Source organism: Vicugna pacos, chromosome 6 (assembly GCF_048564905.1).
Source record: "Vicugna pacos chromosome 6, VicPac4, whole genome shotgun sequence".
Lineage (NCBI taxonomy): Eukaryota > Metazoa > Chordata > Mammalia > Artiodactyla > Camelidae > Vicugna > Vicugna pacos.
The window spans coordinates 3543889-3569825 of NC_132992.1; the positions used below are offsets into that span (position 1 = coordinate 3543889).

At 51.6% G+C, this 25937-nt stretch overlaps 1 protein-coding gene across 1 annotated transcript in view; it reads left to right on the top strand.

The window, feature by feature from the left end:
- Window positions 1–25937, top strand: part of MEGF11 (multiple EGF like domains 11) — a 332515-nt gene that overhangs the window by 104852 nt on the left and 201726 nt on the right. Inside the window, exons 2-4 of the mRNA XM_072962208.1 lie at window positions 10137–10247; window positions 14451–14552; window positions 18337–18437. Coding sequence (XP_072818309.1) covers window positions 10150–10247; window positions 14451–14552; window positions 18337–18437 — 301 coding nt within the window. The 5' untranslated portion in view covers window positions 10137–10149. The remainder of the gene's footprint in view (window positions 1–10136; window positions 10248–14450; window positions 14553–18336; window positions 18438–25937) is intronic.

Genomic DNA, 25937 nt, shown 5'->3' on the forward strand with positions numbered 1-25937 from the left:
TTCCGCCTCCCCATGCCCCAGTGCTTTCCCCTTTGGTAACCATAAGTTTGTTTTCTATGACTGTGGGTCTGTTTCTGTTTTGTAAATGAGTTCATTTGTATCTTTTTTTTAGATTCCACATGTGTGATATCATATGATATTTGTCTTTCTCAGTCTGACTTACTTCGCTTAGTATGATCATCTCTATGTCCATCCTGTTGCTCCAAATGGCATTATTTCATTCTTTTTAGTGGCTGAGCAATAATATTCCATTATATATATATGATATCTTCTTTATCCATTCATCTGTCAATGGACGTTTAAGTTGCTTCCACATCTTGGCTATTGTAAATAGTACTGCTATATGAATATTGGGGTGCATGTGTTTTTTTGAATTAGAGTTTTCATCTTTTCCAGATATACGTCCAGGAGCGGGATTGCCTTACGTATGTTCTTAAAAGATATTTGCTTTTATGGTTATAATGATGATAGTGCTTATTGTGAGAAACACTAATATAACAACAGAAACATTTGACTTGGAAAGCACAAGTCCTGTGTGGTTTCTCTCTTCCCCTCCCCTTGCAGTTGGCCACTATTAATGTTCCAGTGTGTAGGTGCCCGTATTTTCTCACACATCAGTATTTTTAATGTTTGCATCATATTTTGCTATGTATACATGGTGGAATTTATTTAGCAAGGACCCCACTGATTTAGGCATTCAGATTGTCTCAACGCTGCAATAAATATCTCTTTATTAAGAGATGATGCAGAAACATTCTTCAACCTATCCTGGGCCTTGGTCAGTTTTTAAAAATGAAATTGCAGCAGTGGAATGCTGGGTAGAGAGTGTACGTTAAAACATGTTGCTACATATGGCCAAATTGCTTTCCAGGACACACTGATGCACGTTTCCACTACCAGTGCTTAGGTGTAGGACCCTTCAGGCTTTGGGATAGTTGGTGTCTGGCTTCAGATTCTCCTGGCCTAGAGACATATGGAAGATTCTAGAAGGAAACTTGGAGAGGTTGCCCTAGTCTGATGCACATGTCTGCAAGCCAACAGCCAAGCCCCGCTGCTCCTGACTGGGAAGACGAGGTCCCTGAGGTGTGATGGGGCAAAGGCTGCCCTGCTGTGGTCCCTGGGTTGGAATAGAGCAGGAGGCAAGAGGCCAGTGTTCAAAAGGATGCTGAGGATGGGACAGAGAGGTGGGCAGGAGCTAAGGGTTCCTACCCTCACAATGCCACTTGCACCTGCATTTCCTGTGCTGGGCTGCAGTTTAGTCCTCATGAGACCTGCTGTTCTCCTATTCGTCCCATGTAGTCACAGAGGAAAAGGAGGCTCAGGGCAGCGAAGTGAGATCTCCGGCATCCAAGACTACAGTCCAGTCCTCCCGCCTCCTCTGCTTTATCTCCTCGCTGCTGGGAGATGGGGCAAACCCGGTGTGGGGGTGGGAGAGAGAAAAGAATGTGAGGAGGGGGAGAGCAGGGAAGGGAGACGCACTGCAGGTGAACTTGTAAAGCTGGAGGGGTCCAAGAGATGGTTACAGTCTGGCCCCAGTCTCTGGGGACAAACAGAGAGTGAGGCTCAGAGAAGGAGAGCAACCTGCCCCAGGTCACACAGCAAGTTAGTGACTTAGTTGGCAGAGGAAATGAATGGGGCCAGAGGGAAGCTGAGGTGCTCCTGAACTGAGCTGGAACTCAGGAAGAAAGACCCAAGGGAGAGTCCTGACAGCGTGGAGCTGGGAGGCTGGACAAGCTTGAGAACAGACTGCCCTCCGTTTAGAGGAGGCAGCCCCGATCAGGAGTGGATTCAGAGGCACCTGGAATGGAGATGGGCCGGATTCCACGTGTGGAGGACCTGCGGGGCTGTTATGCACCAATTCCAGTGAAGGTCTCTGATAACCCATCACGTTTGCCTGAGGCTTCCTGCCAGGGAAGAGACCTCAGTGCTTTGAATTAAGCCCCATCCCGGGTCCACTGCCCTCTCACGGCCATTCCCATGCACCCTCCAGCAGGTGTTTAGGGTCTCCGGGCAGGGCCTGTTGGAGTTGTCTGTGTGTCCCAATGACTGGCAAGGGTTCAACAAATGTTTGCTGAATGGACGGATGAAAGATGAGACCATCTTGATAACTGTACAGTTAAGACTGACCCCAGCACCACCAAATACATACAGCCAAACCTAGATTTTCCAGCGGAGGATTTTTCCATGAGCATTTCCCCAGCTCCTTAGAAATTCTAGAATTCAGAATTACAGAGTTGGAAGGGCCTTTGAGGTGGGGGATAGGAGTCGGAAGGAAGCTAATGTTTTATTGAGCACATTCTATGTGCTAGATTCTGGACCAAGCACTTTATCTGCTGACTCACTTAATGTCCTAGCGGTCCTTAGGTGAAGTTGCGTCTCACCTAATGTGGCTGATGCGAAATAGTCCCAAAGAAGGTAAATAATTTTATCCAGGCTGGAACCAGTCAGGTGCAGTCGGGATTTGAATCCATGCCTGTCCAACTCCACTATTCCCTTCCATAAGCCCTGGTGCCAATGTGTCATGTGACTTGTGTAAGTCACCTGGGGCGCTTTCCCCTCCTGCGGGAGAAGGCATTGGCCAGGTGATGCTCCCAGGTCTGTCCAGGTGCCAGTCCTGATACCACGTGGTTTGCTGTCCAGGCCTTTATCCTCAAAGCTCAGCCCGTTGGGAGACTTGACCTTTCAGGGATGCATAATTCTCAGGGCCCCATCCCTCAGTGCTCTTTTCCCATCCGAGCACTTGTTGGTTGCATCTTGCGGTTTTAGAAATGTTTTTACTTTTACTTTTCCAGAATGGGCAGGAATGGGGACTAATCCCCGTGGAGCTATGCAGCCCTGAGTGACTGATTTGTCTGTGGGGGTTTTGGGGATGTGGCCATGATTTAATGCCAGGGCAGGAGGGACCCCCTTAGTTCCGAGAGCCACGCAGCCCTGAGACGGGGTGGGAGGGGAAGCACAGCAAGTCTGGAGTAGGCTGGGTTGGTGTGGGGGCAGGCAGCCTCGGGCTTGGCCAGGCCAGCTGAGTGTGCCCTGATTTGCAAAGAAATGGAAAGATGGAGATAATTGCTCTGTGAGAAATGGAATGGCCTTAGAACACAGATAAGTGTTCTCCCATCGTCTTCAGAGGGGCTGGAGGCTGGGGGTGCAGCAGCTGCCTGCCTGGGAATGGGCGGGCTGCGGGCTCAGAGCCCAGGGGCTGCTTATACTGGGGGAGGGAGGTGGGTGCTTCGTGAATTTGTTGGTTCCTACACCCCTGTCCCCGCTCCCTGCACCTTGCTTCACCCCCTCCCCCACCCTCTCCCCCACCCCGCCCCCAGGGATAAGCTGTGATTCCTCTCCGAGCCTGACTAATGTCAGGGCCACTTGGTCCCTGCAGGGCTTGAGGGCACAGGGGACAGGACAGTCTTCTGACCCTGATTAACGGGCACTGCAGGTGTCCGTTGTGCCATTTTCAGGATTTGCAGCCCGAGGCTTCCTGGGCAAGGAGAAAGCAGAATTTATCAGGGCGCTGGAGCCCTGGGATGAGGACATTTACCATGTCTCAGGAGGTGACTCCAATCCCCTGATTTATCCCAGTGCTGGTAGGCACCTGGCAGGGCTTCCACGTTGGCGCTGGGAATTTCTGTGTGCTCCTGTGTTTGGGGAATCACTCTTTTGGAGATTATGAGCTGTGGATTTATTTTTTTTAACTTTTTTTTTTTTTTTAGCGCAGGGAGATTAGAAAGCGTTCAACATAAGCCTGACCCCTGGTGGGATGGCTGGAGGGCAGGAGGCTTCATCAAGGCGAAGGGTGAAGCCTGTTAATTATGGGCTGATGGCGGCTCCTCTTTTCATCTCGCACTAATCAGACCCCAGCAAGGCCAGTAAACAGAGAGGGGCTTGGGGACTGGGAGCCAGCTGAGAGAGCAGTGGGAAGATGAAGGAGAAAGTCCGCCAGACAGGATGATAACTTTGGCATTTACCCCAATGAGTGCAAACTTGGCGTTTTTTGTTTTATTCAGGAAAAAATAGAGAGGAGTGTGTGTGTTCTATAAATAGAAGATAGAAATCTCTCTCTATCCACCCACATGCTGGGAGGAATGCGAGATGTTTGCTTTATCAGCCCCGGTTTGGGGTTTGCTTCTGCTGCGCCCCGAGCCTGAAAGCGCCTTTTCATGAGCCTCTCGGAACACCAGCCAGTCCCCCATTGCAGCTTGAGCTATTGAGTGGGCTTCAATGCCAGCCTTGTGCTGGTTCCTGGAGCAGACATACCCCGGTGCTGGCGGGGTGGCCAAGGCAGGAGTCTTTGAACCGCTGTCAGGATGTCACAGTGCCCCACTGTCTCCATCGCCGACAGACTGGTATCTCTGCGGTGCACCGTCAGCACAGGGTGGACTGCCCCGTGTGGTACAACCTGCTGCCAGGACAGGTCTTTAGCGGCCTCTGTCAGGACAGACACGGGCCTGTGGCTGATCCGGAGGCTGGAGGTAGCTGAGAGGTTGGGGGCGGTGGCTGGCTGGAGAGTCAGCACTTTGGGGAGCGGACGAAGATGCATCGAGGCCCCTCTCCGTGCAGGCGGTGCTCTGGGTGCTGGGGACAGCAGTGGGCACAACACAGCAAAGCCCCTGCCTGTGAAGTGTGCTTAGTGGACCGAAGGGACGGAAGGCCACGTGCAGGTTCTGAGGCCTGGAGGGAAGAGCTGAGGCCACATCCAGATGGTTCATCTAGGGAGGAGCCATGTCCAAAGTTCCAGCAGTTGTTCAGCGACGTAGGATAGGGACAGCAAGTGCATGGCACCTGTGTACCCCTCTCCCACTCAGTGCCCATGACAGGCATTACCAATCAATCATGGCATGCATGCCTCTCAGCCCCGGTTTCTCAGCAGAGCATTCCAAGCAGCCCCTACCAATCGATCCCCAGCGTTGTGTGAGTGGGAATCTCCCAGGGCCCACAAAATACTGGCCGACCCCTGCCACCCCTGCTGCTGATACAAATTTGTTGAGAAGGAAGGGCTCCCTGGAGGACACTGGGATGGACAGAGAGCAGGTTCCAGGTACACGGACCAGGCTCCAGTGCCCAAGATTTTGGCACAGGCAGGAGGACTCGGCAGGTGGTGGAAGCGGAGCAGGTGGGGGAGGATTTTTGCACAGATGGACCGTGAGGTCACAACAACTGATCCTGGGGCGGAGGCCATCTGTTTGCCTGTCTGCCCTCTGCCCCAGTTTTATGCATCTTGGCTAATGTGAGCAGCTGGTGTCTGGCCAGGTGTGTGTTGCCATCAGAGAGACAAGCTGGACTCTGCAGGTGCTGGTGCTGGTGATGGCGGTGCCCCGGCTGAAGGCGGGCCCTTCAGAGGATGCCGCCGTCTCTCAGGTCTGCTCAGCCTGCAGGGCCAACCTAGGCCAGGACAGAAGGTCCAGGCCAGGAGGTGGGATCCTTTGCTATGATGCCAGTGTCTCTTTAATGTCCAGTGGCAGAGTCCCTTTAACACAGAAGGCCCTCCGTGTTAGCACAAGCAAATGAAAACAAACGAAGGATGGAGACTGACAGGACCAGAACTTCCTTGGGACTTGACCTTGATGGAGAAGAGCAGTTTTCCAAAGGGGTGTCCTGGACAGCTCTGCTGCTGCCGAGCTCACTAGGAAGTTCTACGGGAAACACTGGGTGAAACAAACAGGACTCTTTACTCCGGGTCTAAGAGCCTAAGTTCTGCTCAGATACACTGTGGATACTTAAGATGGGGACCCAGCACGCAGCATTTCTGGAACCTGGGTGCTCGTGGAAATCTTTGGGAGAGTTCTATCAATATCTCATGGACTGGTGTTTCATGGAAGCTGATTTGGGAAGATGCCGCCCAGATTTCCCACGTTGCCCTCTGCCTTGTGCCGCGTGCACCCGCCTCGTCTCTCCAGCACCACCTGCACGCTCCCGCCTCTGAGTGCTGGCGAACGCCCGCTGCTCGCCCTTTCCATCTTCTGTCCACCTGAAGTCCCCTCCATGCCGCAAAGTCTTCCACAGGCTCCCAGCTGGACTTAGTCACTCGCTGCTTTGGTCGCCTCAGATGGACTGCAGCGGACTCGTGTTGTTCCCTTGTGTCTTTGAGGCACAGCTCAGGGCCGGGCAGGTGGCAGGAGGGTGATCAGCGCAGGCCACGCCGGGTGTGCCGAGTGACACCTGTGGACGGGTGTGAGCCTCGCCTCCTGGCTAGAGCTTCTCTCCCTTTCATCCCCTCTGTGCAGTTCAGTGGTGTAAACCAGCCACACCCCCAACAGGGAATACTTATTTTGGCTTTCAAGGTATTTTAGCTTACCGCTCATTACCTGGGAGGCAGGGTTCCCAGAGATGGGCCATTATGTATAATTTAAACTTAGAGGCAACATCCCTTTAGTGATGAACTTGTAGCAGAAGCAGCAGACTATAAAGGTTAAAGTAAAAGAAATAGATCCAATATGGAGTCAGATTGGTTCTTCCCTATTACAATTCCCCACTGTCCATGTCCATTCCACAGGCTCGTGGGGAAAAAGGGTGTCCACTGCTCTGGCTACTTCCTGCTGAACGGGGAGTGGGGTAAGAGGGTGATTGTGGAATGGACTTGATCAGCTCTGGACAAGGAATATTCCTGAGAATCTTTAGTCAATAGCAAATCCTCTTTCCTTCTTTATCTACAACCCTTTGACCCTGATGAAACCTCTTAGCACTCTGTGGAACTTGGAAACGTGGAAAGAACCTGGAAATGTGTTGAACTTGGAAACTTGGGATGTGGAAAGAAATTTCTCCATGTCTGGAGCATCGCGCTCCCTTCCTCTGCTGCTCACTGTGCGGGAAGCATGGACAAGACCGGAGGGAACCAGCTGAACTGCTTACATGTTCTCTTCCTCCCAAGTGAAACCGGGGGCATTTTCTTGTTTAATTATTAATGCTCTAAATCAGAAGGTGCCCGCTATGTTAACCTCTGTCACTCCGAGTGCAGTCGGCCTAATAACCGCTGCGGTGGGATTGATTTTCCCTCAGTCATCTCATCAGCATGTGTCTCTGGGATCCGTCCTCGGAGAGCGAGCCCGGGGAAGCCCCATTACAGTTAATGGCGAGAGTGGCCCCCGTGTGCGAACGGCCTCTTTCTGGCTGCTCTTCACTCCATGTCAGTGAAGTGTCTGAGACAAGGAGAAACACATTTTCTAAAATCAGGTCCCGAAAGGAACTGACTGGTAACAGCCTAGGACTTGACCCCAGCTTCAAGGCACTTACAGACACATCAGAAGAATCAAGTCAGCACGCTGGGAAAGATGTCAGGGCAAGATGGGAGGTGATGGGTGCTGGACCGTGTGGCCGGGCTGTAAGCTGCGGGAGTGTAGTGTGTCTGGCCTGTAGTGGGCACCAAGCTCCGCAGGGTTGGGGCGGGGGCTGGGGCTGAGCTGGACCTGCCGTGGATGGTGTTTAGATGTGCGGAGTTGAGGAAGAAGGGCATTGAGAGCGGGGGAGCAGCGTGATCAAGGCCCGGCCATGAGAGAGCAGGAGACCCCACCAGCCTGACCCAGGAAGGGACGGATGGGTGATAAGGTCGCGATTTTTAGACTGGCCACATTCACAGGAAAAGTCCGAGAGCTGAGAGGGTCTCAGAGGCGTCACCTCTTTCACTCAGGCTAGAAATCTTCTCCCCCTACCACGACGTATAGAGTGGTCCTCAGACAGGGAACTCTGAGAATGCTGGCGATGGGGCTTGGGTGTGAGTCCTGGGGAGCCCCTCTGCTCTGTAGCCTTAACACAGTCGCAGTAATGGAGGAGTGAGGCCTCAGATTTACTGCCACCTTTACTGGCCGTGTCCTGGGCTCCTGCATCCATTTCCATCTCCTGTGTGCTTACCCAAACACCTATTAGCCTCTCTGTGTCCCTGGGGTCCAGGTATCTCACTGCCCAGTGGGAATCAGCTAAACTGTTTGTCCAGATCTGACTCAGAAAGGTTTTTATGAAGATCGAAACAGATCATCCAACTTATAGCAATGATCCTGGTTACCTCTGCCTGCCACCCGCTTCTGTCACTATGAATCAAAAGAGGCCAGAGGCACAATCTCCTCTGGTCCAGGTGGCCTCACCCTTTGATAGTAGAAGCTTCGTAAGTTTGGAGATGCGGCCAGTGGGTCCCCTCCGGAGGATGATGGAGATGACAGGAGCCGCCAAAGTGAGACAGGACCACGGAGAGAACCAAGACGGGGCATTCTCTGCCCTCGGCATTCAGACTCTGTGCCTTTCCGAGTATGTGCGCCTTTGTTAATTTCTTTGATTTATCTGATGCCTGAGCAGCCCAGCCCACACCTAGAAGAAGATGCTCAAACCCCAACTCATGCCCTGTCCTGGGCAGGCTCTTCCTCCTCCGGAGGGTGAACACCGCTCCTCCTCTTTGGGGAGAATACGTTGAAATGACCTGTAGCCCTAGCGCTATGTGGACTCCAGTGTGCGATGCGCCTCTGGTCCAGGTGCTGACTGGGCTTCGAGGCCGGCCGGGGTAGGGAGTGAGGGAGGTGGGGAAGTGGCAGCTGGGTTGGGAGAGCCTGGTGGGGGAGTTAGGAGCAGCTGTAACTTGTTACGCCTGGACTCTGCAAATTGAGCAGAAACACCAGAATCGCTTTTTCTCTTTCTTAACAGATTTTCAGATTCCATTTAGCCAGATTATTTCCAGATCTCAAACAGAGAGAAAAACCTCATTAATCATCAGTTGGACCCCCATGGTTACACAGAATTTGTGGCAATTTGTTTATCGTTGAAGGCGCTGCTAAGAAAGAGTTTAACAAGGAAATTACTGGGGGTGGGGAGGAGAGAGTTTAACCTTTCACGAAGGCAGGAGCTCCATTTAGCTTCCCTCTGGGTACAAACGGGGGTGTGTACAACATCCATGCCACTCTTCTGTGTCCCCAAGAAGGGTGTGCTTCCTTGGCTATAAACTCCGGGCCAATGGACTCGAAATCCTCAACCATTTCAAGCCTGGGGACCCCTTTCTGGTGTCAAACACTTTCTATGCCATCCCCCATCCCCACCCCCCAGGTATTAGAAATTGCTTTTTTTTCCCCAAGTGTGGCTGATTGAGAATAAAAGCTCCTCTGAATTCAGTAAAGCTTTTAAGCAAATCACGATAGCATCTATGTATACGTGAAAAATAGTGCTGTCTCTCTAAGCCATCGTGTTCGTTCAGTCTGCAGCTGAGGTTTGGGTACATGTGAATTGCAGGTCCCCTGAGGGTGGCTCTGGGGCTCCCTACACCCCACCAGGTGGGAACCCTTGGGCAGTTCTCTAAGGCTCTATGGGACCACTGAGTCCTGGACCAAAAGGAGCCTCGGGGGACATTTCTGCTGCTCCCACCTGAATGGCTCTCTGCCTGTATGAGGAACCCTTCGTTGGGGAGTCCTCAGTTTAAGGGACCAAGGGCGTTGGCATCTGTGAAAGTCCACTTAATGGCTGTCACATCAGAAGCCTGGGACAAACGCTACAAGTTGCTTCATCGAAGCCTTGCCAGGCTGTCCAAGCCCTCCACCCCACAATGGGTATGACACGCGGAGATGCATCACCCTGGGTGTCAGTGGCTGGTACCCCATGGGAGCAAGAGAAGCAAGGGCCAGCCTTCTGGGGTGCCAAGAAGAGTTTTCTCAGCTTAGGCGTCCATGGGGCCACACCAGACACTTTTCTTCTCTGTCTTCATGGCAGGAAGGAGTAGAGAGAAGAAATGAAGGGGCAAAGCACATCAAAGATGAGGGAGAAGGGGTTTAAAGTGGTAGATCCTGGGCTCTTGGTCCAAGGATGGGCTCGGGCCCGAGGGCGCCCTGAAATCACAGCCAAAGGTTGTTCATGTGGGCGTTTTTCGGGGGAGAAGATCTGTCACTTTCGTTAGATTCTCAAAGCAGTCCAAGAAACTTTCAGAAGTCCTGGCCTGAAGTTTCAAAGTTTCCCTGACTCAGGCTTCCCACTCCCCAGTTACTCAGAACTGGTGAAGTGTTACTGTGGTCATCAAAGCCTGCAACTGTGAAATATCAAATGCTCGTTACACGGTGATGATGGGAAATTTAGTCTGCTTAGCGAGTCTCTTCTGCCACTTCGTGTGAGAAGTCTTGGTGCCAAACAGATGCTTGGGAAGACGATCTGATTAATGACGCTGCCTCCTTTGTTCCCAGCACAGGGCCCAGGATGGCGCTCTCAGTGATGGGGCTCATCGTCTGCTGCCTCCTGCAAACCATCCTCTCACTGAACCCCGAGGACCCCAACGTGTGCAGCCACTGGGAGAGGTAAGATGTGGCTCTTGAATGGCCAAGCACCCCCCAGGGGGGCCTCACCCTGGGCTCGGCACTGCTGGGACAAAAGCAGAGGCAGGAGGTACAGAAAGTGTCCCCAAGGGCCTGCAGTCCAGGTGGGGACACAGCACAGACTCTGAAAGGTGGGCCGAAGCCGTCTAGATCCCACCTGAGACTCAGTGCTTTGGGGGCCAGGGTGGGGGCGTTGAGTGACAGGCAGCGTAAATGATGCAGTCTGGTAATTGACAATGTACTTCCATTCCTCTCTGCATTCACACTTCCCAACCATTTTACAGATGAGGAAGTAGAGGCCCAGAGGGGCTCCGTGCCCGTCCACAGGCAGACAGCTGGGGTACAGTGAGGGGCTGCGGTCCGGATGTCTTGTTTCCTGATGCGGCGGTGCCTTCCTGGTCTCCCAGGACTGGCAATGAAGCAGCAGCTCAGATGTGGGGGGTGGCCAGCAGCCTGCCCAAGGAGGGTAGGTGAGGAGGCCCTGCTGCTTCTGATCTGGTGGGGGTGGGGGAGGTGCCTCAGAAGAGCCAGCTGCATTCTGGCTGCGGCACTCGGCCCAGGGGGAACAGGCCGGGGCCCTGCAGATGGCCTGACTTTGAAGCACAAGGTGAAAGTATTGATTTTGGTGAGCAGGAAGATAGTGACCAGAGACCCAATCAGGAAAAACCGAATTAAAGCCTGGAATTGATTGGCCATGCTGACCAGGATGACTCTGCCACTTAGATGTTAATAAATCAAATGAATAAAATTAAGATGAGGGCCTGATGGAGGAAGCGGCTGGTAGAGGAGGGCAGGTGAGTGGGGAGGGCTGTGCTCCATGCCTGTGAGGGCGCTGGACGGACTGGCTGGGGAGGCAGGGGGACAGTGCCCGCACGGGCGTGGTCTCCAGTGACTGGGGGCTGGAGAAGGCAGCATTGCCACTGGCGTGCCCCTTTGTTGGTGAAGTGGGAAGAACACAAGATCTGTGACAAGAAGACCTCGGTTCACTCCAGTTTGAGTTTTTCCACCTGTTAGCCCTATGACTTTGGAGGTGTCTCTGAGCCTACTTCCACCTCTGTATGTAAAGTTGGGGGAGTCATTACCCCTGCCTCACAGCCTTGTTGAATGAGCAGGGTACCAGTTTCATGAAAGGGCTTTGAAGATCATAAAGCGCAATTATTGTTGACAACTCTGGCTTTGCAGGAACAGTTATCTGTCATAGACTTTAATGCGCATCACGCTCCCTGGAGCGTGGATGAAAATCAGAATCTCCTGGATCCTCTCCGCAGACTCTGATTCCATAGGTCTGGGTTGGAGCCTTGGAACATGCAGTATTTTTATGCTTTCCACGTGATTGTGAGCTGAACCAGGCCCCTTGCCTCCTCTGGTTTTGGTGAATGTAAACCTTTATTTCCCAGTGGGTGAGGTGGAATTCCACGTTGGTCTCTGGTTTGCAGACTCCGGTCTCAGCAACCCCTTCTCGTCCACCTTTCCCGATTGGGACACAGCTGCTTCCTGCCAATGTCTGTGCTTCCTGCTCCCGAAATGCCTCCTTCCTGTCTGCTCACCTATGCCTTTCCCAGTGCCTCCAACCAAGCCCCTCTCCTCCAGGAAGCCTTCCCTGATGGCAGGGCTCACCCTGACGTTTCTCTTCTCCAAGTGCCATTTGCACCAGTGGCTCCCTTCAGACTTAAACCAAACTCTCTCATTTTTTAAACCTGCCCGACATAAATACGTCTGGAAAATAGTCTGAACCAAACCTGCACTGAGCCGGCATTGCAGGCTGACTGGGCTGTCAACTGAAGATACTGCTTGAACGGGAGGACGTGGAGTGAGTCTAGCAGCAGGAAGGAGGCCTGCGGACCCCCTGGGCTTCCCCAGTCCCCACGTCACTAGGTGCCTCTGCCTTCTTGGTTCTTCCAGCGGAGCCCTACTGCCAGCTACACGTGGATGAGTCTCATCTGTGTCATTCCCAAAACACACCCTGGTCCCAGGAGACCGCTTGGGGGGAATTTCCCAGCTGGATTAGTGCTTCTGGCAGGCTCCCCGTTAATTACGCCCCTCCACCATAAAGCCCAGCGGAAAGGCCTCCCCTGGCTAGTAAAGCCCGGCTCTACAAGATTAGTCTGGCCCCTCATTAGCATGTTGGCAAATGAGCGCGTTAAACCACCCAGCCGTGAAACCAGAGGCGCACACTTCACCCAGAGACTTGGACTTGGTTCAAGGTCTGGTTGCCAGACTCGCCCCGCTCAGGGCACCCCTGCAGAAACAGATCAGTCCCCCATGACACCCTCCCCACCGCCTCTGCTGGGCTGATGCCTTTTCTCTGAGCACCCACTGTCCCCCGTCAGTGCCGGGAGGGGTGCCTGAACCCCCAGGGGCTTAATTAACAAAGGCGAGGAGTCTGGTCTGTGTGTGGGTCTTGCTCCCCGTCCCCCACAGTGGTCAGGAAGGAACTACCCCTCAGTGCCTAGCAAGGAGGTGAGGCACCGCCAGTCGTATAATGATGGTGGCCAGCATCCATTAGACTCTGGCTGCATACCTGCTAAGCATTTCACATGTATTATCTTGTGTTGAGCATCTTATGTGTTATCTTGCTTTAACTGCCCCCCACCCTGAGAGGTAGTTACTACATTTGCCCCCCTTAATCCTCACAGTAAGTACATGAAGTCCCTGGTAATATTTATCCAAGGCGTACAGGTGAGGAAATGAGGCTTATACCTAGTGCCGTATCTAAGGACTTGCTGCTAACAAGGGCCAGGGTACGAACTTGACCCAGGGCCGTGGACTCTTAGCCGTTCATTCTCATTCCTCTAAGTGAGGGACTCAGTAGACAAGCAGGAGTACTGGGGCACGGATCTTCAGAGTTGGAAGGGACTTTGGAAGCCAGGGGCGGGTGTCAAGCAGCTTCATCTTCTCCAAGCCTGGCGATTAAACAGGGGTTTGGGCCATGTCTGCAGAGACGTGTTCCTCTGACGCATGTCTCTGATGTGTGGCCGGTAGAGGCTCAGCAAGGACCCTCCGTACATCCTCCGTGCTTTGGAGAAACAGAATGTCCCTCCACCCTGAGTCCATTGCGTTGCTGCCTGCTCCTGGCTTCCTCTTTCTGAATTCGAGACCTTTGACATTTCAGGCAGCAGAGAGCCTGCTGGGGACCCACTCAGTGCAGGCCAGCCCCCCTGCAAGTAAACTGACAGTTTCCTCGGGCAAAGCAGACGGGTTTTTGTAGCCCGAACCTGGCCATCTGGCCCAGGTCAGTGAGCCTTCTGGGGGAAAACACTGAATAATACCAACCGACAGAAAAATGAATTCCTGAAATCTCAGCTGAGGTCCTCTCCCAACCCGTGCGAGAAGTGTGAGTCCTTCCTTTACACCCTGGCTTGACTGCCCTTTCATGCAACTCCTGCCGAGACAGGCAGGTGGAAAGGCTTATCTTGCTGAGGATGAGACCTGCTTCCCTGGGGCTTCTACCCACTGGTCCAGGTTCACAGCGAGCAGGCAGGTGACAAGATACCACTTCGATCAGGAGGTCCGGGGGCACATCCTCGATGAACCCCCAGCTATGCTAGAGATACAATAGAGCAGAAGATAGCTGGGTGACCTCGGGGAAGTCACTTAACCTCTCTGATGCTCAGTTCCCTCACCTGTAAAATGAGGCTAACAATGCCACCACCTACCTTACAAAACTGCATGAGGATTAAGAGGGCACTTAACACAAGGCATTCAAGTATTAGCAGTTATTGGTATAAGCTGGATGACCTGGGCAACTTGCCGCCAAGTCTTAGATTCTTCATCTGTGAAATGGGACCACTTACTTCACAGAGTTGCTGCAAAGATCAGCTTCCATGCAGGTGCTTTGAAAACCATAAAGATCTGAACAAACATAAGGTATTTTAAAACTTGCTGGCTTTTGCCTTCCAGAGCCCCACAGAATAAACGCAAGCCTTCCTGTATTGATTCTCTGTTAAATGAACAAATGAACTAAGACTTCGGAAAATGTGCTGGGCCAGAGGGCAGTAAGGGATGTGTCCTGGATCCAACCCAAGGTCAGGGAGGTTTGAGTGCTGAGAGCGTCTGGGGAAAGGTTGGAGCCCCTGGACGCTTGGCTATGGGGCCTGGCTCCCCTGGGGAGGGAGGCCCCTCCCTGAACATCAGCTCCCCTTCCCAAGTGCTGACCACAGCTTCCATCTTCCATCTGGTTCTCAGCTATGCCGTGACTGTCCAGGAATCGTACGCACACCCCTTTGACCAGATCTACTATACACGATGCACAGACATCCTCAACTGGTTCAAGTGCACCAGGCACCGGTGAGTACCACTCTCCAAGGTGGGCGGGGGCGGGGGGAGAGACGGGCCCACAGGCTCGTCTTCCTGCAAGTTAGTAAAAGGCCGCCGTAGCAGATGGAGTCAGTGCACAGCCTGCATCCCCTCTGTACCCACTCTTGCTCCTCACCTGAGAGGCTCCGCTGAGGACTTCCTCGTAGGCAGAGCAGCTCACTGGGGCAGGGCAGGCCAAAAGTGCCAAGAATTCCTGCCCTCGCAGGACACCCCTCACCCAATGTCACATGGGGAGTTGTGGACAAACACCTCAGCTTCCTTACCCTTAGGGTAGAGAGGACAACTTTGAGGTAGGTTCTGCATGTATCCCCATGGTCCCCAGTGGGACGGAACCCCAGTCGCCCACAGCAGTAGCCTGCTCAAAGGCACACCCTGAACTGGCTGCCTTTACTTCCCTGTCTCATTTTCCCACTCCCTTCCCAGTGCTTCCTAGAATCACCTCCAATACACTGCTGATTTTTGAATCCTTGTCTCCGAGTCTGCTTCGGGAGAAATCCGACCTCAGAGGGCCATCATCTGAGCAGATGTAGCCCCATGCAGGGTACCCGACTTGGAGAACAGGGTGCAGGCTAGAATTCAGCACCTCTCGGCACCCAGCCCTGGCGGTCCATCTGAGCAACTGCATGTGGAAATCCTGCTCCATTGTCTGCAGCCCTCCTGGAAATCATACCAGGTCCTCATGGCATCGGGGAGAGAGGAGGGGCAGGGAGAGAGAACACGGTTTGTTGGACAACCCTGGGCAAGTCACTTTATTTGGAGGCGATTCCTAGCATACTCATCAGACATACAATGATCCCCGCCCTACCTTCCCACAGGGCCCAGTGAGGTCAGGGATGTGCAGAAACTTTGAAAAGAGCACAGGAAAGTGGAGAAAAGCCAGGTATTAGATATAGGCAAGGTGGCTTTGTTATCTGAGGAGTGAAATTTTAGCCGATGAAGGATAAGTGAAGGAGAGACCGCCAGGTAGGCCTGTTTCCTAGTTGCTGAGCATCTGTGTTGCTTCCAGATTTGTTTTGCCTCCTCCTTGTGGGCCTGCTCTCTCTTCGGGGTTTATGCAAACATCATGGTGGGCAGCATTGTGGATGGCGAAACTTGCAGTATGCTGAAAAAGCCGAAGTCCTGGATTTCTTTGGGGTTTTGCTAGTAACTTGCTGTGAGACTCACAGAGATAACAGCTGCTTTAAAATCCGTCTGCTAATTGCAACATCTGGGTCATCTCAGGGTTGGTCTTCATTGATTGCCTTTTCCCTTAGGTACTATTTTCTGGTTTCTTTATGTGTCTAGTAATTTTGGATTGTATTCTGGGCATTATCAACAACAGACTGTGGAGACTGAATTCTCTTATGTTCCTCCGGATTTGTTGTTGTTGTTTGTTTGTTTTAGGAGCCAGTTAACTTGGCTGAACTCAGTTTCCAAACTCTGAAAGTTTGGTATTTTTTAGCCTTTGCTGGACTGCCTGGAACCTGCCCTCCACACATGTAATTCAGGGGCCAGAAGTTCGGGCAGAGGTTTTACAAAAAATTTTGGGGCTGTCTCCTTTCAAGGGTTTCCCTTGTCACTTTCTGGTGGCTGGCTCCACCTTTGACTTATCCTGTGGTTCCTCAAAACAGTAAGGCTGTGTGTCCTCTGTTTGAATTTCAGCCACCTGGAATATCGTTGACCGGGGCCTGCCCTTGGGCTCACCTTGCCCAGTGTCATTGCCCTTCTTCCAAGTTCCTCCTTCCCTCCAGCATCTGCCTTTGTTCTCTCATTAGGGCTTTTCAGGTAGTTCTCCCCTGAGAGTGTACAGTTGTTTGCAGGGGCGTTGGTACAATAGGAGCTCCTCATCCATTACTGCATCCCCTTCCTCTAGCCTGTGATTGTGAAATGAGGAAGTGGGACCAAATCCCCCCACCGTGCCAAGTTAGCTGCCTGTGGCCCTGGTCAAAGGCAGAGGCAGACAGAGAATCCTGCTCCCTTGATGACTCTATCAGGCCCTGTGCCAGAGCCAGGCTTGCTGTGAGGAGTGGCCTTGTCGGGGGCTTGTAGGCTGGAGCTGCCGTCCATCACCACCGGGAAAGGGTGAGTGAGAGGCTGCTTATTAAAATGGGCTGCATTCCTGGAACATGAACTATTTTACTAAATTATTGAGTCACCTTGCAGCCTTCCTGATGACCTGGAATGTGCATGCCCACAGCTGCACCATCAGTCTCCCACAGCGTGGGATGACGTGTTTGAACACAGCATCCTTCTGAGAGCAGCCCGGCCCCGGCCCCTTCCCTCTCCTGCTTCCCACCACAGCACTGGGAGCAAGAAAGGACGGGAAAACTGGAAGCAGTGGGTGACACCTCTCTGCTGGGAGGCCTTCGTGATGCTGAGACCGCCGCCCCCCTGGAAGGGCTTGGGGGTAGCCTCGTTTGGTAGGAGGCACGGATGCGTGACCTCTGAGTCAACCCTGAGTCATTCTTTATCTGAGAGGCTCACACAACTCCTGAAATTGCCAGGAGCTGCCTGCCTGTGCCAGGGAAGTAGCTTCACTTGGAGGCCGGCTTACCTTCCATCATGGGCTTTTGACAAAGTAGAATGACCTTAGTTTACGACATTCCCAAATATAACAGATTTCCCTGGAATCCTTCACTGTCATTTGTCATAAAGTGAGGGCTTTAAGGACTGGGAGGGCTGGCCCAGCCTGTGCTGTAGGACTCCCTGCCCGAGTCGGCCTGACCCTCCGTGGAGAGCAGGCTGTAGGCACCTCCAGTGACCAGACCTTGCTGCTCTGTCGCCCAAAGAGGGATCCGCAGGGCCATTCATAAGCTCAACAAGCCACCTTGTGGGAACTGGCACAGGGCGTAGATTAAACCTAGTGGCTTTGAAATTAGAGGGACGGGTTTGAATCCTGGCCCTGAAACTTATGTGCTCTGTGACCTCAGGAAAGTCATTAACTTCTCTGAATCTGTTTTCTCATCCATAAAACAAAGAGAGGGGAATACCTACAATAAGAATAAACACTTTAAAAAAGAAATAAAAGGGGCATAATAAAGCTACCTGACTCAGGTAGAGAATAGAATGAGATTTTGCCTATAAATCTCTCTGGCTCAGGGTGAAGTCTCAATGCCTGTGTCAGCATGAGAGCTGGAACCCCGGTCTCTGACTCCCTGTCCAGAGTTCCTACTGTCTGGGCCTTAGTTTCTTCGCAAAAGCCAGTGTCAGTTCTGAGCCTTCCCAGGGATGGCGTGCGAAGCTCTTCCCTAAGGGGTGTTATTTTTGGTGTGAGGGAGATTAAGCCACTCTCCGGGACCGAGTCAGACTCAGGGGGTCCTTTTGTTGGTCCTTCAGTTCTCCCAGTGGGTGGGCCAACCCCCAGGGGGCCGTGATCAGTCTTAGGGTGGTGGTGGTTGGTGTAGAAACTCTTCAGGGCCAGCTTCTGCCCAGGTCACCCCTTGGGCTGCTTCAGCCTGGGGCCTGGAGGTTTTAAGGAGGAGCCCCTGGTTACCCTCTGCAATGTCACCCGGAACGTATTTTCTGCAGCCCTTTTAAATACCACTGTGAAGAGACTGGGGGAAAGTCAGCAGGCGTCAGTAATGCATTCGGCATCACAATGGCTCAGATCTCACCATCGATTTTTCTTTATTGTGATTTTTTTTATATTCGAAGCCACCATGCATTTTAAAGTAATTATTGAATGGCATCCTTGCTATAGCTTAACACAAATATCATTCTAACAGGAGTGATTGATTTTCAATACTTTCAAGTGGCTTTCTCCCTTGTGCCTTAGGATCAGTTATAAGACGGCGTATCGGCGTGGGCTCCGGACCATGTACCGGCGGAGGTCGCAGTGCTGCCCTGGCTACTACGAGAATGGAGACTTCTGCATACGTATGTGGGGCCTGCAGCAGGGCGGGGAGGGGAGGGGGACCCCGGGGAAGGGAGGGAAGGCTGTCATCCCGGCCCTGGGCAGCAAGCCTCAGCTGACCTGAGGGCTCCAGTAGTCTTTGCCAGCTGCCAGCTCAGAGGGGATGATGAGTCTGGTGCCAACACGTTAGCACACATTTGTCTATCAGATCAGCCTACTAAGAGGGTGGACGGAAGCAGGTCCGTTCTAGGCTTTGATGGGATCAGGAGAGATGTGGACTTTCTCCGCTCTGGGGAGCGATGCTGAGTGCCTGGCACAGAGCTGAGGAGCTCAGGAAGGCTTTGTTGGATGGGAGGAAGGTGGAATGGTTAAATGGATGGCAAGATTGTTGGATAGATGGATGGACGAATGGATGGAAGGGAGGAAGCAAGGAAGGCTCCATCACTGATGGCAAGTGTAAGATCACAAGGGACTGGTTCCAGGAAGTGGGCGGATTTCCAAAAAGGACGGGGGGACGCTGAAGAAAAGGTGGTCATGTGAAAGACACACCTTATTTCTTTCCCTGTTTGTCTAGAGTGGCTCAGAAAACTGAAGCCTTAGTGTCCCCAGAGAGACAAGGGCTGAGTTTCTGGCAGTGGCAGGCCTCTGGGTTGTGCAGTGGGAGCCACTCCCAGAGAAGCTGGGAGCCCCACGTTTAATGACTGAGTGGAGAATCCAGACTGAGAGCCTCTGCCTCTTCATTTGGAGGCAGATTCGGAGAGTGAGTTTCCTTGTTAATATTCTCCTTGCCATTCGGGAGGGTCGAGCGAGCTTGTACCAGAGAGAGAATTTGGGCAGAGTGGGCGTACTGCTGTTGGGAATGAAATGACAATTTTCCCTACTGATGTTACATCTCCCCTAATGCTAGAGAAACTCGATTCTAATTGAATTACTGGAATGAATGAAAAATGCTCTCCCAAGTAGGTTCAATAGTGCTGGTTTTGCAGGAAAAATACAGATACTTACCCAAAACAAACCCAAAAAAGGCTGTTTCTCAGGAGCAGGGCAGAGGACTGGGCTGGGACAAAGCCTTGGCCGCACCCCACCTGGGATGGGGTTACGACGGGGACCAGGTGCAGGAGTGAGATCAGGACTGAAGCTTTCTGCTGCTGCTCTGTGTGTGTGAAGCGGAGCGAGAGTCAGGCATGGGGTGGGACAGGGGACTCATAAAGCCCGAGCAGGACGGATGTGAGCGGCCCTTTGGAGCTCAGGGCACAGTGATGGACTCAGGGAAATTATAAAGGGAGTTCGGACGTCAGCATGGGCATCTAGGAACAGATGAGCCCATCCCCTTTCTAATTTCCATTTAGTGGACGTTGGTAGAGCTGTTGGAAACTGAAGAGCAGGGCAGAAGCACTGAGTGTCCTGATCACACAGGCTCAGTTTTGCTGACTGGGAAGGGCAGCTTATAACCTCCCACCTACTCCTTATGTAACAGCCAGGGACTGACCACCAAGCTGGTGCCACAGGCCTGTCCATCTTCAGCAAGCCAAGCTAGAAAACCACTTTCAGGTCTGAAAGCTTTTCCTAGGAGGGCACAGGAGAGATTCCACAGTGAGCTGGGGCATTGTGCATGGTGGTGCTGGGAGGGAGGGCAGTGAGGGGCAGGAGGCACACCAGCCTCGGTTTGCATCTCAGCTCTGCCACTCCCAGCTTCTTCCTCTTTATCCTCATCATCTTCAGGGTACACTCCATGCCAGGCACCATTCTGATCACCTTCCATTCATCAGCACATCAGTTCCTTACAGCAGCCCTCTGAGGTAGGTACCCTATTTCTCCCATTTTACAGATGGGGAGACTGAGTCACAGAGCATGTAAGTAATTTGACCAAGATCACACAACTAGAAAGTGGTGGTGCTGGGATTTGAACCCAGGCTGTCTGGCTCTAGAATCTGCTCTGAACCACTCAGGCAAGCTGCCTCTGTCTTTGTGAGGAAGGCTGGACAGAGACCAGACAAGCTCAGGCGGGAGAGGATGCCATGACCGGCGATCACTCAGAAGGCTCTGTAGGGGCTGGGGCTGGATGGAACGTGGGTGGGAGAGGGCATCCCATCTGCAAAGACATGGAGGTGGGCCTGACTGCAGTGGGCAGATCTGGGCTGGGAGAAGGGCAGGTGGATCTGGCTGGATGAGGCAGGTATTTTATTTTATTTAATTGTTTAAATTGAAGTCGAGTTGATTTACAATGTTGTGTTAGTCTCTGGTGTACAGCACAGTGATTCAGTTATACACACACATAGATATTCTTTTTCATTATAGGTTACTGCAAGATATTGAATATGGTTCCCTGTGCTGTACAGTAGGACCTTTTGTTTCTCTGTTTTCTATATAGAAGTTAGTATCTGCAAATACCAAACTCCGAGTTTATCCTTCCCTAGTCTTTTCCCCCTTGGTAACCATAAGTTTGTTTTATGTGTCTATGAGTCTGTTTCTGTTTTGCAAGTATGTTCATTTGTGTCATTTTTTTAGATTCCACATATAAGTAGTAGGATATGGTATTTGTCTTTCTCTTTCTGGCTTACTTCACTTAGTATGATGATCTCCAGGTCCATCCATGTTGCTTCAAATGGCATTACTTCGTTCTTTTTCATGGCTGAATAGTATTCCATTGTATATATACATCCATATATTATATATATGTACGCATAATACATATTTTATATATATATATATATATATACACACACACACACACACACACACACACACACCACAACTTCTTTATCTAGTCGTCTGTCAGTGGACATTTAGGTTGCTTCCGTTTCTTGGCTATTGTGAATAGTGCTGCTATGAACAATGGGGTGCAGGTATCTTGTCAAATTATGGTTTTCCCTGGGTATATGCCCAGGAGTGGAATTGCTGGATCATATGGTAAGTCTATTTTTAGTTTTTAAAGATACCTCCCTAATGTTTTCCATAGCGGCTGTACCAATTTACATTCCCACCAGCAGTGTAGGAGGGTTCCCTTCTCCCTACACCCTCTCCAGCATTTATCTCTTGTGGACTTCTGAATGATGGCCATTCTGACTGGTGTGAGGTGATACCGGGGGAGGCGGGTGTTGATTTCCTCGGGCTGCTGTTGCAAAGCACCGCAGCCTGGACGGCTTAAACAACAGGAGTTTATTGTCTCACTGTTCTGGAGGTTAGAAGTCCAAAGTCAGGGTGTCAGCAGGGTTGGTTTCCTCTGAGGGACCCTGTGTGAGGGAGATATGTTTCCGGCCTGTCTTCTAGCTTCTGGTAGTTCCTTGGCTTGTGGCAACATAACCCCGTTCTTCATATGGGTTTCACCCTCTGTATATGTCTCTGAATTTCCCCTTTTTATAAGGACACCAGTTATATTGGATTAGGGCCCAGCCTAATAAACCTTATTTTAACTTTATTTCCTCTGTGAGAACCTATCTCCAAATAAAGTCTCATTCTGCATTACGGAGAGTTAGGACTTCAACATGCGAATTTTAGGGGGACAAAATTCAACCCATAACAGGTAGGGGTTGGCCATTATCAGCACTCTTGTTCCTGCTTATTGTGACGGGAGGAAAGGGAGGCGGAACCAGCTGGCCCCTCCATGAGCTTTGTCACCCCTCCAAGGGAGAGTGGAGGCCCCAGGGTCTGGGAACTTGTGAGAGGGAGAAATGGTGGGCAGAGGGTGAAGGATGGTGCCCAGGGTGCCAGACGAGAAGCTTGTAGGTCTGAGAGCATTCAGGAGCTGATGCCCTGCAGCCCCTGACCCTCCACTCCTCCCTCTGCATCCCTTGGAGGCCAGAGAACCTGTGTTCACCAGAACCTGGTGAGAACCCGCCCGATGCCAGAGTGCTCAGGACCCTGCACAGACACACGGCCTGCGCTCTGGGAAGGGGCGGGCGGATGTCAGTCTCCTTCCAAACCACCTTCCTGGACCCTGTTTCTCAGCAGGTGGTAAAGGACTCGGGCCTGGGAGTAAAAGCCTTGGCTGGCTCTGCCGCCAGCTTGCTATGCAATCTTGGGTAAGTCCCTTTGCCTCTCCGGACCCACTGTGGCATAGGATGGATCATCCCTGTGGGTGGAAGAAGGAAAGATAAGCAATGAGTGAGAGTGTCCTGGAGAGCATAAAGCTTGGTACAGATGCATCATGGCCTATTTTCTCCTCTTTGGACCATTTCCTCTGCCCCAGAAATGCCATCCTCATCCCAGAGCCCTTGGCAGCCCTTCTGGGACCATCTGCACCAGAGCTACTCATCCCCTTCCATCATCTACAGATACGGCTGAGTCCTGGCCCCTCTTGGTGGCCCAGGCATCAAATATCTCCTGGAGATCACTGGGCATCCTTTCTTGCGAGATAGGGCAGTGGGCATCTTTACCGCTGCAGAGAGAGCTCATTTTAAGTCACTTATGTGGTGAGGTGTGAGGCACCACGGAAAGCTCTGTTCTTTGAAAATATTCACCAGTGTCAGAATGGATGGGCTGGTTATGCTGCCGTAGCCAACAACACCCAACTCCCAGTGGCTTAAAATAATTAAGTTCTATTTCTTGTTCATGTTACATGTCCATTGTGGGCCAGCTAGGGTCTGCTCTTGTCAACGTCACCCCAAGACCCAGGCTGACGGAGCAGTTGCTCTCTGGGGTGTTGCTGGCTGGCTTGGCGGAGGGTAGAGGATTCTGGCGGGTCTCGAAGGCAGAGGGCAGAAATATTTAGTGAGTAGTGTTGTCGCTTCTCACAGGTGTCATCGATGCCACAGATCAGAATTCACAGCGCTTGGGGGTGTTTTATTGAGTACCTGATAACCTAATCTCAGAATCACCTGGAAGACTTGTTACCATATAGACTCCCAGTGGGCGCCAGCCTCAGAGTCTCAAATTCCGACCTGGGGTGGAGCTGGAAAATTTGCATTTCTAACAAGCTCTCAGGGGATACTCATGCTGCTGGAATGGGAACCACGCGTGGAAAACCAGTGGTCTTCCTTACATTAAGGCGTGGTTGCTGTGCTGACCACAGTTTCCAGGAAATTGCAAAGAGCCCAGCAGGTTCTTAGCAGGTACATCCCCTTGGCGTCTGGGGCTTCTCCCCGTAGGCAACAGGGACAGAGCGCAGCTCAGAGTAGCCAGCAAGGAAGGGGGATTTCTCTGCCAATTCTGTCTCCTGTTTTTCTTGGTCAGAGTTTGCCCCATGGGGCGGTGTTTCCCCCAGACTTCCAGGTCCTGTCGTTTTGCCCTTTCAGTGGCTGCTGGGACTGCCCGAGCCCAACAGAGTGGTTTTCGTCTACATCTGATGGGCTGAGCTTGGCCTGGAGGCGGGAGGAGGGTGCTCTGGGTTGTCCCCAGAGTGGGGACCACCCTGGCCTGGGGTTGGGGGTGGGTCAGTCTGCGTCTCGGGGTGGCTGAGGGGGAGGGAGCCCCAGCTTAAGATCTGGGAGGTTGGCTGCACTGAGGGAACCTGACGGGCGGGTAAGATTTAACTCCACTAAACTCCTGATGCTGTTCGAGGATTTGTGCACCCTGTGCTATTACTGCAGGTGCTTTGTACAGTCAGTTGTCATTTAAGTTGAAATTCAACTCGTGTTGACTGGTTTCTTTGCTCCCATCTCTTCTGCCTCTCACTTCTTCCCTCCCGGTTCGACTTCATTCTTCTTGAAGGCTCTTTTATCAGTGGCTCTTTCCAGAAGGGTCCCCGAGTGATCAACTCTTACGCTTTACTTGCCGAGAGATGCCTTTCTTTCGCCCTCACTCTTGGATGGTGGTTATGAAATTCTAAGTTTTCAGGTATTTTTCTCTCAGCAGTTTGAGGCTGCTTTCCCACTGCAGTGCTCTGCGGCTTCCCTAGGACGTGTCGGGGTGTGGAGTTATTTTTATTCAGACTGTTGGCTCCTCGGAGGTATATCTTCCTCAAATTAAGGATTCATGTCCTTTATCAGTTCTAGAAAATTCGAAGCCCTATCTCTCCAAATATCTCCTTCCCTTCATTCTCCCAGTTCGCTCGTATTGGAGCTTCAAAGTGTCCCGCTCTCTCACCGCAGCCTCTCTCTCTCCTAAGCTCTAATTTTTCATCTCTCTATCTCTCCAGGCCGTATCTTGGACATTCTCCTCAGATCCATTTTTCAAACCCCCTTGCTCTGCTAATGAACCTGTCTGTCGAGATCTTAATTTCGATGACGACATGTCCCGTTTCTAGGAGTTCTCCAGGCTGTTTTTCAGGTCTGCGTGTTTCCTTCCTGTAGTTCCTGTCCTTTCATTATGAATCCTAAGCCTTCCTTAATTGCTTTAATTATTTTAAACATAGTTCTCTGATCATCTCTTCAGATAGTTCTATCCTGAGCTATTAGTTCGAGTTCCCAAAATATTAATTATCCCGTTCATAATGTTGGGGTCGAGAGGTTCTTGTCTTGTCACAGAAAGAATTCAGAGACAATACGTGGAGGTTAAGAAAGCAAAGCAAGGATTTATTCAGGGATGGACAGTACGCTGTCAAGGAAAGAGCCGGCAGACCCAGGTGGGTGGCTGCCCCAGTGTCCTTGGCAAGCTCCTTATATGGGTGTAAAAATGAATGCGCAGAATATTCATTGGCAGGGAGGGGCTTGGGGTCGTCTTTCCTGATCTCCGTCCCAGCTCCGCCTTCCCAGGTGGGGAGGAGAGATTTTTCGTCCTTATTTAGTCTTGATCAGAAAATTGGATGAGGTCATAATGAACGAAAGGTCACATTCGGATGGTGGGGATTCCTGTCCTGTCCCACCCTTCTGCCTCCAGGGCACTTACAACCCAGAAGGTATGGCTTATCAGTCCAGAGGATCCTGTTTTTCTTGATCTGTCCCAGGACCCCCATTGTTCACAAGATGTATGGTTTTCTGCTATTTGCCCCTGTCGCCCTTTCTCTGCTCACATCTAGCTACCTGCCTGCTCTAACGACTGCCAATTCTTCACGACTGTGAATTGTTTCCTCATAGAGTTTGTATTTTTATTTTTTAATTTTTTTTTTTTTGCTGTGAACTCTTTAGCCTTTCTCCCCTCCCCCATGTCCTGGGTTGGGCACGAGCCCTACACACTAGTTTCGCATTTGCTCATTAGGCACACTAATGGCTTTTGCTGGCCCATGCCCAATCTTTGCATTGATAATTTGGCTTGAGATTTCATGCAGGGTATGGTGAAGGCTTAGGGAATTTTTTTTTTCTTTTTAAAAGAAATTGATGTGAAATTTACATAACAAAATACGAACCATTTTCAAGTATTCAATTCAGTGGCAGTTGGTGCATTTGCAGTGTTGTGCAACCATCACCTCTATATACTTCTAAAACATTTTAATCACCCCTGAAGGAGACCCCACACCCATTAAGCAGTCACTCCCTACTCCCCCCTCCTGGTTTTTTTGTTTCTTACGGAAGACATTTTTTCCTCATCCTAAATCGCTGTTTTTCCCCTAGGCTGGTTGGGCAGCATTTTCAACTTTCCCCTCCATGGTGCTGGCGGCTCCCAGGGCCTCCTCTGCCCCTGTGTGGATGTTAACCCCGGGGCTCCCA